Raw genomic sequence first — 17,775 nt, 5'->3', positions numbered from 1 at the left:
TTTAAAATGTATGCATTAATTTGTTTATTGTTTTTCTTTACCTAATAAATACATTTCTTCATGAAGGTCTGTGACACTTAACAATTCTGCATTCTGCTGCTGGCAGCTTTTTCTTGCTTGGTGCCAGGTCAAAAGTGACTCTGAGTTTATCTGATAGTGGGTTTCTGTCACAGGATTTGTTTTCCAAAGGTTGTTGTGGATGTTGTCTATAAAACATGATAACAGCAACTTGACAAGATAATCATACTTGCTAACAAAGAAAATAAAATCTTCATTGCAGACTAAAACTATGTAACTATGATTTGTTATTTTTTTTACATATAGTTTGCCCCACTTAAATATATTTTTTTTTGTTCAATATTAATAATACATTAATCACATAAGGAATTATTTCTCCTTACAAACCTACTTTTTCTACATTGACCCCATTCCTTTTCATTTGTATAACTCGTCTACTCTTTCACAGCTCAGTCCACATTAACCCACCCACTGATATATTCTACCCGGACACATGCATTTCTCTATTCCCCTTACAGAAAATCTCAGTCTTCACACCCATTTCTTACCTTGGGACACCTCTTATGCACTCCCAGACCTCCCAACAAGACAGAAACGATCATTTCCAATCAATCAGATGTGAAGTGGGAGTGAAGGGATAGGGAATTTGTGCTGGGGTTATTGGGAAGCTGCGTTGTGATCTGTAGGTGTAAGGAGCACTGCGGCACCAAAGGCAGGTAAAAGTCAATGCCTGTGTCCCGCACCCTTCCATGCACTCCAGCCCTCCTGTTCTCTGCTCCATCCTGTGATACACCACTGTCTCCTGCTTCCCTCTGTCTCGTCTTCCTGATCCATTGCACCTCTTTCTGCCTTTCATTTGCCCTGACTGTCTTCTCACCTAGGCCTAGGGGTTTTCTCTTCCTTTTTCCATCAGTCCCAGTCACCACCCTCAGAACGCTCCCCATATGTACCAGTCTCACAAACACTGTAGGACCACTCCTCATCTCTGTTGGAGAAACAGTGAGAGTGAAGAGCAAATACCTCATTTTATCATTGCATATCTCACCAGTGAACTAGACTAGCCAGAATCCAGCTCAGTGTCCAATGCTACCTTCACATCCCAAGGAAATTCTGACCATGAGAGTGGATGAAACTTTTCCTTAATGCCTTTCCTGAAATCTAAGTTACCTTTTAGTGGACAATTTCCAAAAAGTTGGTCTTTATCAAAATCTGAAGAAGTTGCACACCAGAGAGAGCCTGCATCGTCACTCTGAGGGATGCACTCAGCATACCATTTACCATTGAGCTTAAAAGGGAACATGCAAGGTGCACCAAAGGCATTTCCTCCGAGTGTATAGATATCTACAGAGAGAAACATAAATCAGCAGCAGTCAGTTGGTATCAGATGTACACCACAGTGTCTGCTCGTAGGCAGCTCTCCATGGACACAGCTGAGTTGTGCAAGACCTCGACACACCAGCATTTCATTACCACAAAGCCTTCCAAGGCTGCTGTGCCAATCAGGTATGGCAAAGATGTTCAGAATTAAGACTCTCAAACAACCCTTAATTGGCCCTCAGACTAATTTCTGTCTAACTTTTTCTTTTCATTGCTATCTGAACTGCTGTGTCAGAGGTGCTCATGGCTCAGCTTCTCCCATTGCACCATTGCAAACATACTTCTGTCCTTGGATGATATCTAGTTTTTGGTTGTTTTGGTCTTTTTTTTCCCTGTATGGTTGAAGAGGCTTGGAAAGGAGATATCAGGATATTTGGATTACTCTTAAATTTGCAAGTGACTCTTCTAGGAAGTGACCCTCCCATCTCTATGCAGTCTAATTTGCTGCTATCTGAACGAAATTGTGAGAGACTTCATTCCATCTGGAACAGTTGTAGGGCACAGCAAAAAATTTATCACTTGTTATTTAACTTCCCACCCTACCAGTGTCACAGTAGAAAGGAGATTGAACACTTGAGCCTGGATGCCCACCCTACATAGCCTAAGAGGGATAATAATACAGGAAAAGGAGATCTGACTCTCCAGTGTTCCTTTGTCAGGATGTTAGGACCTATTGCAGCCTAAACCATTAGCACTGTTTTTCCTTTTGCTTTTTCCTACATTTTCTTCTTGCTGGGCCTGGGAAACACCAGGTAAACACTGTTAAAAGTGGCTTATATCTGTGTTAACTAGAAATTATCTTCTCAGAGATAGTACATGGTCAAATCAAGTAATAGCAAGCATAAATATTTAAATAGTACACAATCACCAGTTCTTCTAGAAATTGATCAAAACTTACTTTGAAACAGTCATAGATTTCCTCCCACTGTTGTTGTACAAACGTTCACCCTTATGATTACGTCACAGGCCTTTGTCATGTTATTCTATCATTTGAAAGAACTGCACTTTCTGAGTTACAAAGAAATATATACAGTCATATTTGCCTTGCCTTTCTACACCCTATTTGTAGTTACCTTCACTACTAGTGTTGCTGTAAGAAAAGGGTTGCTGCATGACAAGCAGGAGGTGGAATGCTTTGTAAATAGGGGCAGCCGTGTTACCTAGAAACAGAGATTAATTTTCAATACTCACCCTCATAACGCTGAGAGCACACGTTGTCTGCAGTTCCGAGAATTTTCCACCTGCTCCCTTTGCCTGATCCTTTGGACAACCTGGTTTTCTTCCCCTTCCCTTTGCCATAACTTAAAAATAAATCCTCTCCATGGGCTGCAAGAGTCTCGTTTCTACACTCCCACCACTGGAGCTCGTTCGTCCTGTTACAGGATTCCAACGTGATAGCAGCCTCGTTGTCCTTGGTAAGCACTCCCAGGCACAGCTTGAGTGCCACACTCAGCAGCTGCGTGGCAGAGACCCACCTGAACTTCTGAAACTTGTTGTGCTTATCACAAGTGGTAGTTATGACCGAGCTAGAGTTTTGAGCTTCAGCGCAGAGCTTGCTATCTTCATTATAGAATGAAAATATTCCACTATCTATAAAATAAAATGAGAATGCAAACATCTGAGGAGAGATTCATAGGAGATAAGTCAGTTTCTTGTTATTTGACAGTCTGCTACCACAGAAAATAGAATATATATAGAATCCATAGAGAAAGAAATCAAGGGAGGTTAATCATCAGTATGAAGGATTTTCATTTAAATGTTCTTAAGATGCAAGCAACACAGAAGCTGAAAATATAGCTCTTTCAAGAGAAAATGTTCTTCTTCACCTCCCTCCTTAAAGCACACTGTTCTCAAAATGCCATTCAAAAATCACCTTTATTAAATTTCATGAATTCTTCAAAGTTCTACCTCCACACAGCATATTAAACAGGCTCTAATTTTACAAGTAAAAGGACTTTTTACCTTAGAGCTATTAAAAATGGTTTACATAGTCCAAATTCAACCATTTTTGTCTTTGGCCTAGAACGACGTTCTGGTTTTCAGCTCATCAAGCAAGTGGGGTATTTTTCATTTTTTTGTTAATTGTTTTGGAAATTTTTGGCATCTGTGCAAAAAGTAGTTTCTTCAGAGTTCAACTTGTGAATTTCTCAGGAGGGAAACCAGAACTTGCAGCATCATCACTTCAGATCTGTGCACAGTTAAGCTAAGTAAGTACCCTAAGTGCCATTAATAGCTACACTTGTAAATCGAAATGTGAGACACTGCACAACAGGGTTTTGTTTCTTAAGACCAGCTTCAAAAAAGAGGCACAACTTCAGCCTGCTCCAAACCTTGACATTTTTGCAGGTCGCCTAGCATCCCTTAGCTCCCCTCTAAGTCACAGCTACATCATCCAACTCGCTTTGCTGTGCCATTGAGCTTTACTGCCACCCAAGGTTTCTTGCCAGGATTGGAATAGTTTCATAACCCTCCACTGGAAGGGTTTCATAACTCGCCACATCCCAGAGCTGCTGGGGAGCGGTCAAACAGCCTCGGTGGTGTTTCTCTGAAAGGCTGCAGACCTGAATAAGCCAGATGGCATTTCCCCTAGCACAGCTCTCCTGCTGCAGTGGTTCTTCAGAAGGTTAGCAGAGGATGGGTTAGAGCCAGCTTGTCTTGCCCAAAAACACGCAGAGAAGAAATTATCATGTAGTGGATTAGATCAGCGTTGGCTAGTCCCTGCTGCCATTCAAGTGGTAGCACTGGACTCCCGCAGTTCTCTAGCTGGGAGCTTCCTGCAGGAGAGCACTGCAGACACAGCGTCATTTGTTTTCCTCTCAGCAGTAGGAGTGTCTGAAATCTAACAGACAGAAGCTTTTAAGGTCCTTCCTAAAGCAGTTCAGCTTGGAAACGGGATTTCAATATGCAATGATCAGTACGCCGCCATCTATGCGAGCTGCCTAAGAAACTCAAAGCATACATCAGCCAGTGGTTCTGTGCATGCTGAGAGACTCTGCCCTGTACTTCTGAGCTGCTCCAGCCTCCAATGGGGTCATTTCAGATCGGCTTTTGACTGCAATCAGCTGGCTGATTTTCAAGAACCAGCACTGTCTAGGTTATGCCCACATCTGTTGGCATATTTCTTTCACTCGTACACCACCTTGAAAATTGGGTTAAGAAAACAGGATGCCTATACAGATACCACCAAATTTAAGAGTTGAATAAAGCTGTTTCAAATTAGACGCTGTGACTAGATCTAAATTCACCATCCATCCACCAAAGAGGACATAAGGAAAGCATGAGAAAGAACTTGCACACGTCCGTACTCAGCAGAGGACAAAGACTTACCAGACATTTGAAGAGATGTACTAAAGGAAAAGAGAAAAATCAGAAGCAGGTACATAGCCATGGCCAAATGTGTATGAAGAGTGAATCCCTTCTCCTCTTCACCTCAAATTGATGCTGAAGACCACATCTGTGCCTTGCAAGAAATCCCTTCTGCACTGAACCAGATTAACAAATCCTTTTCGGTTTTTAAGACCTGGCAGATACAGGGAAGTTCTGAGCTGCAAATAAGGAACTGTATCATGTCACATGAGTAATTTTGAAATGATACATTAATGAATAAACTTTGCTTTCTAAGCTAGTTTCTTTACCATATAAAAGTTTTCTCATCCACGGAAATATGAGATCTAAGAGGTAAGATTTTAATGAGGATTTTTTGAAGATAGACTTTACAATTCAGGATCATTATTTTTATGAAACAGGCACATGAATGACTCTACCAGAAATAAAGGAAAAAGGTAAAATAGAAGAGGAAGATATGTCTGTATCAATAAATGATGAAAACAGCCAGAGTGCAATGCAGTACTGTAAAAAATTGCTTGGGACACCATGTAAATCAAGTAACTATGACCTTGGAATCAGAGAGAACCAGAAGTTCCCATGTCTGCAGTTCCACAGAAAAAAGCTGTAGAAAATAGGACCTGTGCTCTTCAGGAGGCACCTGTCCCTTCTATTGCTGCATTCCTGACTACATACAGAAGCAATGTATCCAGACTGACAGCAACAACTGAAAAAAATTCTGAAAAGAAACGACACAGTTCTAGGAAGAAGAGAACCTCCAACTGGAAAATAGTGGATTTTCAGTTATTGCTAAAGACGAAAACTAAACTGATAAGGAATACTGCCACATTTGTCATCCTGCTCATCTGTGAAAGTTTGTCCACTCCCTACAGTGGACACCCTTCAGGCATTCTGACAAAATTCTGATGCTTACTTTGAAAAAGCTCTGTCCTTTGTGATCGGTAAAAGAATTAGGAAAATATAGAGGGTAGGGAAGAGAAAAGGCACTTCTGTGGAAGGTTTCCATCCCTTTTGGCCTTTGAAAAATTTCAGTTCCCATATCTTCAGGAGAGGCTGGTTTGGGATAACTTCCCCAATATTGTATATTTGCAGCAAATACTCACTTTCCCTGAAAATTGCTGCTGTTGCAGACAATGAAAACCCTGGACACCTACGTGAAGATGTGGGATCCTGCTTCTGTTGGTTCTGACTCAGATGCAGATGGATGGCTCACTGGGGTCTAACAAGGTACACGAGGAATTAGAGCAGAACAAGAATTACAACAGTGAGAGAACATAGTGGGACCTGAAAGCCAGCAGGTACAGCTAGACCAAAAGCATGGAAGGAATGGGAGCCTGAGAAGGACATTGAGACCTGAGAAAAGTGGGAGAAAAGAGAGGGCTGCCTCAACAAAGCAGCAGTTACTGAGTAAAGTATGATGCATACGCAACGACGGCTGCCCTGAGCCTGGAGTAAAGTACTCCCCAACATAGGAATGTTCAACTCTGCAACTTCAACTTTCCAACTTTCCTTGCTTCCTTGTTCAGGAGCTCTGGATGTGCAAGTGGAAAAAAAATATTCTTATTTATTATTCAGGCAGGAGAAATGTAGTATCTTGTGGTTCTGCTGTACACAACACCTCAGCATCTCCAAAGCTACGGGGAGGCAACAAGTAAAATTACAACAGGGAAAAAGGAACTAGTTCTGCTCCAAAGAAAGACGGGTGTTTGGTGAAGGACTGCTATCAACACTTTGCTGAAGATCAGAGTAAAACACAGTGAGGTCAGCTTCACCTCAGTGTTTGTATGTTTGTCTGAGCAGACCCCAACACAGCCTATAAAGTGGGAAGGAAAACCAGAAGATGGCAAAGACGCATGCCAGCATCTTCCCCTTGGCAAGGCACAGCCCGGCATTTTAGAAGTGGCGAGGAAGAAAGGCTGTGGGTTTTGTGTTGAGTCAGCATTGTTCCTTCGGCAATCTCTGCTCCCAGGCAGGAAGTTACGCTCACAGTGTGCAGATTCACCACCTTTTCTCTGAAGTCTGAACTCTTCTGGAGAAAAGGGGAAACGGAAATTAAGCACCAGGGTATCACGAAACGTGGCAATGTGCAAAGAGACAACCCTTTACACACTATCGAATATTGCCACCAAATCATTGCTCAGTTGCCCACAGAAATGCATGGGTGAGTCCATCCAGGTTCAACCAGATGCTTCCCTGCAGAAGTTAAATAATTATTTAACTTTTTAATAATTAAATAATTATTTAAATTCATTTTCAAAAAACACTAGTATTAAAATCTGAAAGGAACTTTGTGATCATTTAGCCTGCTATAACTTGATACAAGACTTCAACCGAGAATCCGTACATATAGAACAACTGCTGTTTCCAACTGATTTTTTAAAAAAAAAAAAAAAAAAAAAAAAAAAAAAAAAAAAGGGACATGCTCTAAACCTCAGTAAAACCTCAGTAGAAACATTCTAGCCTAAAAAAGCCCCAGAGAGCAAACAACGTTTCCATTTCTCTAGGCAGGCTCAAAATATACTGAAAGAGCAACATAACGCACCTTGTACTTGCACACTATATTTTCATGCTGCATAATTGATGGGGTTTTTTCTTTCGTTTATCTAAACCAGCAAGATCAAACATAAGAAATCTGGGCAGAACTTGAGGATCATGGTATGTATTATTAGTTCCCAGTTAAAAATTTGCTTTGCTTTTCTATCCATCACTTACGTTTCATGCTGTTTATAAAGAAATTATTTTCCTTGCTTTTACAGCAATATTATTTCAGAAAAGCAAGATCCCAGTTCCTCTGTGACTGTATGTTTATGCAAAATATAGGCTGAAACCTCCCCTAAGTAGTGGCATCTACTCAGGAGACACAAAAGAAGAGATCACAAAAACAACAGGGCAGTTCTAAGGCAACTGACTGACCACAACAGCAGCTGGTAGTAGAAAATGGTGGATAGAACTGGTGAAGGATCAGAATACATTAAGTAACAAATTCTATTGCATCCATATGAATATGAATCATTTCCAAGTAGACACACTGCTTTTTTTCACTCAAATATAGGAAAATGGATAATTTTCCCAGCCTAAACTTCAAAATGTTTTTGATGTAGACAATCACCTGCCAGGAACATTGCAGCTTAGCCATAATGCCAGATCACTAAATGATGTTTGGTAAAACAGTTACACAACAGCTCAGTCCAGGGAAACTGGAAATAACATGAGGGTGTGGAAAGAGAATACCACTTTGGAAACTACATTCTCGATTTTTCTTGAAATCGTATGATCTGTTTTGTCACAAGTATGACTGAAGGAATAACGATATTAAAAACTTGGGACTAGACGCTATATTCAGATGGTTTAACAAATGAGTTGCCATCACTGAAAGGTACTAGCTGGGGCAGGGCGGAACAACCACAAAACACAAAACCCAAAAAACCTACAAACAAACAAACAAAAACCCAAGAACTCCTATTATTTGTAACTACAAGTCCCCAGGTAGAAGCCTTCCATTTAATCTTATATTAATAAGATATTGTTTAAAGTGTTCAAGCTTGTTCGTTTCTCTGCCTTCCATTCAAAAATTCCTATTAGACTTCGTGTATAAGCTATCAGTGCTCTTCTTCAGCTTACTACATGGAACTGTAATGATTTCCTGTGCTGTACATACCACTGCTGCCATGTTTGCTCTTTTTAGTGGGAAATTTGCTTCAATTCCATTGTATTGCAATAGGAGGAACAATACAACATGCAGCTTAAATTTCCTTCTTTTCCGAAAATCTTTCAAGTCTTCCTCACTTGCGCTCTTTCTAAACTGAGCCGGCCAGGTAGATCCAGCTTCAGATCAGACCTTCTGGTTTGAAACCTCCTCTATTTTTTCTGTACCCATTTGGTCAGGAGAGCAGAACAGACACAGCATTTCACAGAAGCAGCTACACCTACGGCCAGCTATTAACTAGCACGGCATTTTGAATTCTCATCAGCTCATAGGTTTTGCTGGGTTTCGGGCAGTATAAATGGGTGAACGAGTTCAGGAGTATCCAGGCTCCAGTACCTGGATTCTCTCCCTGACACTTTTGAGCTGCAGAGATGTACATGGTAAGTATGGCAAAGCCCCAGAAATGAGACTTCCCCTCAATCTTTACTTTCTTTCCAATCACACATTTGCACATATACATGTGATGAAACGTTACCCGGAAGAATCACTGGGTGTGTAGGGCCTCAAACAGGACAATGTCTTTTGGGTAGAGACTGCACAGTGGCTGGTTGCACAACAGCCGGCGTGATGAGGCTGGGATTCCAATCAGGGCCTCTTGTCTTTTCACTCTCCCTGTGACACACCTTTCTAGCTGGCACCACTTCTCCACATAACTGAAATGACGTCATCCTTAGCATCATTAGTCAGTCAGTCAGGAGGTTTCTGGCACATAAGCAACATCAGGTGGCATGAAGAACCATTAGAGGTACTAGTCCTTGAAAAGACGTGCTCAAACAACGGTGCATTAAAAATGGAAACAGCAGTAGGAACAGAGGCAAGGAAATAACCAGGAGAAAGGGAGCAGGGCCACAAAAAAGTGTTCCAGGACAAATTTCCTCATCTTACCTATACGTGTATGTAATTAAAGATTTTTACTAAATCACTTTAGTGACATTTTTGTCTTGGTTTTAAGCAGACAATCCCCAGATGGATTCAGAAGAGTATGATCAATATATTACTCAATCGCACCTTCGGATGGAGTGTCTCCATGGTTGTATCATCTCATTTTTAACTTTGTCCTGTTACAGTCTTATATAAGCAAGACTATAAAATGAAAAACTATTTTAAAAATCAAAGCTAGTTACTGTTTATTTCACAGAACAAAATCTGAAACCACAAAGTCAAAACTTGCAAACCTTTGTATGCAAGTGAGGAATCATGCATGATTTATATTTTACAAGATTTACAAAAATTAGGAATGTAAACTCCACATTGGGGAATCTGAGATTTCCATAAATGGTAACTGACCTAGCCATTTTAAAAAGGAAATAAAATCAGTAGTAACTAATACATCGGTAAAGCTAAATTGTTCCTGACTTCCAGCATGTGGTCCACCAACCTGTGCTGCTTATTGAGAGGCTGTAAGAGAGCAGTACCACAACAGCTACCCAGTCCCCGTATAAACACGCACAGGTAATGTTCCTCCCTCTCCTCGGTACCACTGTCCTGATAAGAAGGAAGTTTTGCCATGACCTGCATCACCTCTCCCAGACAAACCTACTGGCAGCCAGCCAGAACACTGGCAGTTAAGGACAACCCCACTTTTCCATTCCAGAGGCCTGCCCCCCAGATTTTACTGACTAAATCCTAGAATACATAAACAGAACTACATACCCGGTTCTCTGTGTTGTATGAAATTGTGGGAGCTGAAATTATATCATAAATAGCTTTTTTTCCCTCACACAGTTCAAAGAGGATGTTCCTAAATACAGGCTTGTCATCTAGTAACTATGCCTGCAGTTAAATACCTAGGAATACTTAAAAGATGGTAGAATTAGAGAGATGTCATTCTGAATAGCTTGGAGAACCTGTGCTTTGGCATAGTTTGAAATCAATCTGGTGCAGAAACTTCAAATCTTGGGAGCCTTCTCAAGTGGATCTATCTACATTTTACTTCCTTTATTGCATCCATTTCTCTTGTTCCCTTTAATAATTAGTCAATATTATCTCTTTCTTAAGCCACACATCCTCCAATGTGGGTCATCAAATCACGAGATCTGAAATCTTACACATTATACAATGGTTACAAAATAAACTAACTGCTGTATGTAACACTATGCACACACTGAAACTGGCTACTACAGTATTTGCACATGAGAAAATAGCTTTGGCTTAATTCTAATTGCATAATTTTATTAAAACAAGGCACATTTTATTACATTACACTTTACATTACATATTACATTTCATTTCATTTTATTACATTACAGTGTTGCATGTTCATTCTGTTCTATGTTGGCCACAAGATCCTTTGTGTCACTAGTTCCAGGAACTGCATCACTATTAAAATACAAATTGTTCTCAAAGCTGTCATTCGTTGACAAGCGATTCTTTCTTCTTTTGTAGAAGAGATAGCCTGCAAGGCCACTGCCAACTACGATGAGGACAACAACAATAACTACAACTCCTGTTTTACTGTGGTTCAGAGAAGGAGCTTTCTCATCCTTTGTCATTGCTGAAAACAAATACAAAGAAATCAAGAGGAGGCTACTTGAAACAATTTCTTTAGAAAGCACACTGTTTTAAACAAAAGTGTTCCATTTGAGAACACAATGAGAGACAAAGGTAGCAATATAAAATTAACTGATTTTAAAACACTAACATTGCACGCTATAGCACAAATTATTATTTTTTTTAATCTGCATTTGGACAAAAAACAGTATACTGTGTTCTCTGAGGAAATAATATGCTCCTAGGAAACAGATATGGTACTCAAGGATAGCAGAAAACGTAAGAGACATAATACAGAATCTTATTTGTTCTGTTTATGATCTTACATGGGACTAGTTTTTGTCTACTTGAAAGACAATATTCTTACCCTTTGTAGGCATTTCGGCTGGTGGCATTTCAGATGCTGGTGGCATTTCAGTTGCTGGCATTTCAAAACATTGAAAAAGATTTATTTTATTATATTATTCTGTTATTTATTTCTATATTTGGAACATACTGAAAATCATATTCAGAGAAATATATGGTAACACATACCACTAAATACTGAGAACACTTGGGTTTAGTCCATACAATGCTATATGCACCTATCAAAAGGCATCCACAATGATCTGCTGCATTCTGGTCTCATAGAAGTATATATGAGTAGAAAAGAAGAAACATCAAAGAGCACTACACCAGCATGCACATCTATGGGAAACAGGGAAACTGGGAACTTTTTGTATTTACACATTTTTGTAGTGCTTTCTGGAGGCATTGCATGTTTGCTGCATGACATGTTACGCCCAGCTCTGGGCTCCCCAGTACAAGAATGAGCTACTGGAGGGAGTCCGGTGACAGGCCACTAAGATGACGAAGGGACTGAAGCATCTCTCACTTGAGGAAAGGCTGAGAGGCCTGGAACAGCTTAGCCTAGAAGAGAAGGTTCATGGCGGATCTTATCAACATATACAAGTATCCGAAAGGAGGGCAAAGAGGACAGAACCAGGCTCTTAGCAGTGGTGCCCAGTGACAGGACCAGAGGCCATGGGCACAAACTGAAACACAGGAGGTTCCCTCTGAACATCAGAAACTCTTTTTCACTCTGAGGGTCACTGAGCACCGGCACAGGTTGTCCAGGGAGGTTGTGGAGTCTCCGCCCTTGGGAGATATTCAAAAGCCATCTGGACATGGTTCTGGGCCACTGGCTCTGGGTGGCTCTGCTTGAGTAGAGGGTTGGACCAGATGACTTCCAGATGTCCCTTCCAACCTCAACCCTTTTGTGAAGATAATGCTACCTTATATCCAAAAGCACAGTGTTACAGTCTCAGAAATGTAACACGGAATAGGAGGAAATTATTTACATTATGCAAATTTGGAAAATGATCCTCTGGCTGCATTGCTTCATTTAACTGGAAAATTTTTGGACTATAATAACTTAGACACTTTTTCCTTGTTCCTCTCCAAACATCCTTGACTGACAAAGTTTGCTAAAGCGCTATCATGCATATTTACGCATGTCACTGTTGGTTTTGGTATGAGATGACTGCATGCTAAACCTACCTACATGTTAAACAAGCAGTATTTTTAGTGATATGAATCTGCTATTCCAGGAAAGTGAGAATGAGATGCCATGAACATAATACACCTCGTCACTGTTTGTGGCACAATCAACTATCATCTGTTGAACTGCTGAACAGTTCTTCAGAGCATCTCCTTACTTATGAAATAAAGCCAGATTATTTATGAACAGACCCACTACAGAATTTCAGATTACTGTGGTAAAAATTACCTCAATAAATGGAAGAGAAAATAGCACCTATTCTAAGGGAAGACTTCAGTCAGTTTTGTGTTTGCAGCCTGTTCAGAAAACAGCAAGCATAACAAGCCACAGCGAGTGCAACTCAGTAAAATCATGCTTCTAACACCCCATTTATTAGCCTGTAGCTATTTTATAATTTTTTTCAATTCTGCAAATTGAGCACTATCACAGCTTTGCAAAACTGTGCCAAGCCAAGCTGTGTTTCTATGACAGTGTAGGACTCAATTGTGTCCTGGAGTGAGCAACTACAGAGTCCTTGCATTGGCACTGGCATTGGGGCGACTGCACGGCATTCCAGCTCAGGAGGCTAGACTGGCTGAAGCTAATCCTAGGAAAAGTGACTAGTTTTCATGTGCTTCAGCTCCTTGAATTGGCTCAGAATCAAAACAAGGGAATGCCAGTACCAGTACAAACACGAGTTGAATGGTCGAAAGGGAAGGGGGGCCATTGCTTTTAACACTTGTTACCTACATCTATGACTATTCTGGACAGAGAATGAAAATAAAGTGTCGTTTTGTCTGTCAATCACAAAGTCAAAAGACAGGTTAGTAGATGCTGAATGGATGGTTATATCTGGCAGTTCTGCAGTATTTTCTGTAGAAGATACAGTCATCATTACAAGCATCTGAGTAAGTAGGAATAATTTTGCATGACAGCAGGTTTATAGAAAGTATAACAGAATTTCCTTTCCAGTCTTGTAGAGGAAGTGGGCATATTTCAGCTCCTATACGCATTTCATTCTTCTCAGTAAATATTAGTAAGAGATTTTGATATTGCAATACATACTGGAAGAAATTATTAGGATGACTTTTAAGAACACACATACACTAGATGTACTTACTATCAAATTGCACATTCAATTATTTCAGGACACATTCAGTTTAGCACATTCAGACTATGCTATTTGCTTTGCTTTTCATTCATTCATCTTCTCCAAACAGGATAACACAGAGACAAAAGCTCCAAAACTGTTCATTAATTCACAATTCATAAATACTCAATTCACAGAAACACTGCTTCATACTCAGAAAATGCACGCACATGAGACTGTCAGAGGGAACTAAGCAAAGGTAGTCCCTGGGCTGAGCAGAGAGGATACCCTAAGGAATGTATTTTCAAATAGATGAGACAAATTTGTGTGCGCAAGGCACAGCACTAACATTGTGATCACTCAACAGTTATTGATACAGATCAGGCAAACTTGTTAATTGTAGTACAGTTTGGATAGGAATACAATCTTTTTAAAATAGAATCATAGAATGGCTTAGGTTGGAAGGGACCCTAGAGTCCATCTAATCCAACCTCCCTGCCATGGGCAGGGGCACCTCTTAACTAGACCGGGTTGCTCAAGGCCTCATCCAGCCCGGCCTTGAACACCTCCAGGTGGGGGGCATCCACAACTTCTCTTGGCAACCTGTGCCAGAGCCTCACCACCCTCGTACTGAAGAACTTCTTCCTAAGATCTAGTCTAAACCCACTCTCCTTCAGTTTAAAACCATTTCCTCTTGTCCTGTGAGCACTAGTCAGAACATCTACTTTCTGACAAGAGTTATTCTGGTTTTTTGTTGGCATGCAAATGTGCATCCCTTGGCATTTATAAAACCTTGAAACACCTAGCTAAAATGCACTGTGTGTAACAGCCATCTACTAATATTAACACACAAGGAGCACATTCCATACATAAAACAAATTCATAAATGTAGCACTTACTTTTTGGCTTTTTACAAACGTAGCCTTTGTAGGAAGAGCAATAAATATTATTCCAGTACCCAGAGTTTGCATACATTTCAACACAGTGCTCATTTTGTTGAGGAGAAGGTTCTCCTACGTTCCAGTTGACAAAATTCACTGCAGTGTTGTCTAGCCATAGCCATTCTCCTAATTGGAAAAAACATTGAATATGTACAAACAAGACAGTATTCACTTCCATCTTGACACCTGCTCCAGGTTTACTGCCTTCCTGAGAAATCTACTTGCGGCCGCTCTCGGAGACAGGCCACTAGGTTACTTAGATTAAGGTTTTATGCAAATGATACAACATCAGATTATGGAAAATGGCAGGATAATCTGTCTTATGATGTTACAAAGTCAAGAAAGTTTAAAGACATATTTCCCAAAATTTATTGCAATAGTGCAGTGTCATTTATTTATTCAGTTTATAGAAATCACTGATGTCAAAACATAATGTAGCTTCACTAGAATTTTATTTCAATAATTTGTAGGGAGATTTTGTACTACTCTTTTCAGAGCCCCCAGTGAACTCTTTCTAAGTTAAGCTTTATTCCATTTGTTTTTCAGCTTCTACTCCTTTCCACTGACTTTACACACACAATTTTTCTTTTTAAAGATCTGCTTTAAAAACCTTGTGATCACTGGTGTTCAACTATGCTGGGACTTTCTGTCTCTTCCTTCCTGTTCCTTTTTTTCTTTCTTTCTTTTAATAGTTTTATTTATTTAGAATAAATGTGTCCCTTGTGACTCCTAAGCTGTACTCAAACAAGCAAATTGTTCTTAGACTCAGCGTGAAAGCTGTGTTTTGTTTGTTTTCTTATAAGATTTTTGTTTGTTTGTTTGTTTGTTTAAATTACCTGCCACCCTTTGTGTCAGTGCACGGCATGTGAATACAATCACTTTTCCAAAGATATGAAATTTAGTGATGCAGTTATGCCGAAATCACTATAATCGCTATTTAGTAATAGAATGATGTGTACTTGCTGAAGCAGCTCTTGTGTTTATGATCACTGTAAGAACTGTATTGTTCTGCACCTGCTCTAGAACCACTTTAAAAAACATTTTATGTGTCAATTAACCACATGAGTAAACCTCCCCTTTTTTTAATGTGCTATGCTTATAAGTCATTACTCTCTTCAAATTCTTTCCTCCTCTACTGAAAACTTTCCCTTTTCCTGGTTAAGATTCAAGTAATGTAATTGAATCTTGTCTTATCCCCAACTAGTTTGTCATTGAAGTATTTGAGTGGGCAGTTGTAAAAAAAACCCTCCAAAACTCAAGAAAACTGGACCCCAAGTCACTTGAAAAATTCCACAGTCCTGCCTCTGATGTTATACTGGATGTTTTAGTCTGAACAGCACAGACTGAAGTAACTTTTAGGTCCATCGTAAAGGCAGAATTATCTATTTAATTGAATACTAATTGTATTAATGAAAAAGCAACAATCAGCAAATTTAGGATTTAGTTAAAGCAGCCTTTTGCTTGTTTTCTCTTACCTTACCTTCCCTATAGTGAGGCAGAAAACAGAAAAACTTGTGGTACCCAATTCCAAAGGCACAAACCCAGCTTCAAAGTGAAGCTGTTCTGAGGGCCAGCTGTAACTAAAAATGGGTGACTGGTCATTCCAGCATGGTGATTCCGAAGACTAGAGGTGATGTTAGCCACATTACTCTCTAGCTCAAAAACTGGAGGATCTCAGTGACAAGCACATCAACACAGGACCTCTCCATATATTTAAGAAGAACCATTTGACTTCGGCTTAACTCCCAACACAGTCCTGTCTGTACTCTGCTATATGCACCTTTGTGCCTTCCTTTGTTATGAATTATTTTTCTTGCTTTAAGATGAACTTTCGGTGCTTGGTCTTTCTGTTCTATATTACTGGTTATTGCTTGATTACAATTGATCAGCTTCCCCTATTATGACAATATATTACCTTTTCTGTTTTTACTTTATATGTATTACAGAAGCATAATGTGAAATTTTCAACACCCATGTCAAACAGCTTGTGACAATTATTCACCAAACACAAAGATGTCAAAAGTAAAGAAATTACCATCCACATTTCTGTACATTCCTGTCCAAAAAGTTGATGTTTTCCCTTCAAGTGGTTCAATGGTGTAAGCCAGAAAGTTGGCTTCAGCTGAGTCTTCAACTGATACCAAAGAGGCACCTGGAAGACACGAAGAAAAAAAATAATCTCTTAGAGACATACGTTTCACAGTAGAACGCATTCTTATTGTCCCGTCAAAAGTCAGTCTTATTTTTGTCACTCATTATGTCTGTCAAATTCTAGAGTTTGAAGTTCAAAACAGAAACTAACTTTGGCTAATATCTTATGAAGGACTCTAGCATTGTTGCTGACGTATTTCTTATCATTTCCATGACACTGCACTAGCAGTTTGTTTGTTTCCTCATCCACTGGGAAATAGCAACATAACTAAACAAGAACTCTAGGCAAAATAACAACAGGCCAATATGGTAACCAGCATAAATTTCTACTGATGTGTTACTATTAAAAAACAAAAACACTCTAAAAAAAAAAGGTTTTAGTAAAATGCATGCATAACTTCAGTCTGTGTGCAATGTAACCTTGCATATCAACAATTAAATGTTTTCTGAGCCTTTGTCTACCTCATGTAAGCACAGACTTTGCTGACTTTCTGAAGCACAGACCTTAATGTAACCCTTTAACCAGGTCTTGTTTATTTTCCTCCATTCTCCTTGAAGCCATCAGAGAAAGAAATATCATCTTGGTCATAGGTTAGTGTAGCACCGTTAGTCATCCACATACAACACTAGGCAGTCTGCCATGATTCATTGTGTATGATGAAAGTAAAGTCAAGAAGTCACAGCATGGAGCCAGCAGACAGAATGAGCTACACGACTTTCTATGGAGTGGCCTTAAACACGGGAGAAAGTGCATCTTCAGATCTCTTTAGTGTGGGGCTGGAATCCAGCCAATAGGAATGGAGCTATAGCTGTGTTTGGCCCTTGACTGTTTTGATTCGGCTGTTGAATTTTTGAAGGTATTTTTTCTCAGGTAAGGAAGGCACAGTTACAGAGAATGAAAATATAAAAGTCATTTGAATCACTGCTGAGCTACTGATGAATTCTGCTATGGTTCAGAATTCTACTATGGGTAAGATATAATTGGAAAATGTCCAACTGCAAAAAAAACCCAGAGTGCAAGCAGGGACAGCGGAATATAAGAGAACATGGAACGTTCCTCTTTTTTCACTGTAGTCTTCATGTTTTTCTAATTGTTCCTCTTTTGCTGAATGGTATCATGTTTGGTTACTGTTAGGTT

General features: G+C 39.7%; 2 protein-coding genes across 5 annotated transcripts in view; both read right to left on the bottom strand.

Moving 5' to 3' along the window:
• LOC104354543 (macrophage mannose receptor 1) overlaps positions 1-4,783 on the bottom strand; it is a 30,848-nt gene extending 26,065 nt beyond the window's left edge. For 2 of the 3 annotated variants that reach the window (XM_086466716.1, XM_086466715.1), the window contains exons 1-4: positions 4,719-4,783; positions 2,587-2,981; positions 1,186-1,359; positions 42-206 (exon numbers count right to left, since the gene is read on the bottom strand). In XM_086466716.1, coding sequence (XP_086322842.1) covers positions 42-206; positions 1,186-1,359; positions 2,587-2,981; positions 4,719-4,783 — 799 coding nt within the window. Of the gene's footprint in view, positions 1-41; positions 207-1,185; positions 1,360-2,586; positions 2,986-4,718 lie in introns of all 3 variants that reach the window. The other variant, XM_086466713.1, reaches the window with a different exon arrangement.
• Positions 4,784-10,689: 5,906 nt separating this feature from the next.
• The window catches only part of LOC104351814 (macrophage mannose receptor 1), a 58,109-nt gene continuing 51,023 nt past the window's right edge, over positions 10,690-17,775 (bottom strand). Inside the window, exons 27-31 of one of the 2 annotated variants that reach the window (XM_086466764.1) lie at positions 16,522-16,638; positions 14,445-14,612; positions 11,643-11,648; positions 11,304-11,357; positions 10,690-10,940 (exon numbers count right to left, since the gene is read on the bottom strand). In XM_086466764.1, coding sequence (XP_086322890.1) covers positions 10,690-10,940; positions 11,304-11,357; positions 11,643-11,648; positions 14,445-14,612; positions 16,522-16,638 — 596 coding nt within the window. The remainder of the gene's footprint in view (positions 10,941-11,303; positions 11,358-11,642; positions 11,649-14,444; positions 14,613-16,521; positions 16,639-17,775) is intronic. The other variant, XM_086466763.1, reaches the window with a different exon arrangement.

Source organism: Leptosomus discolor, chromosome 6 (genome assembly GCF_034619465.1).
Source record: "Leptosomus discolor isolate bLepDis1 chromosome 6, bLepDis1.hap2, whole genome shotgun sequence".
NCBI classification, from domain to species: domain Eukaryota; kingdom Metazoa; phylum Chordata; class Aves; order Leptosomiformes; family Leptosomidae; genus Leptosomus; species Leptosomus discolor.
This window is presented reverse-complemented; position numbering and strand designations above follow the sequence as displayed.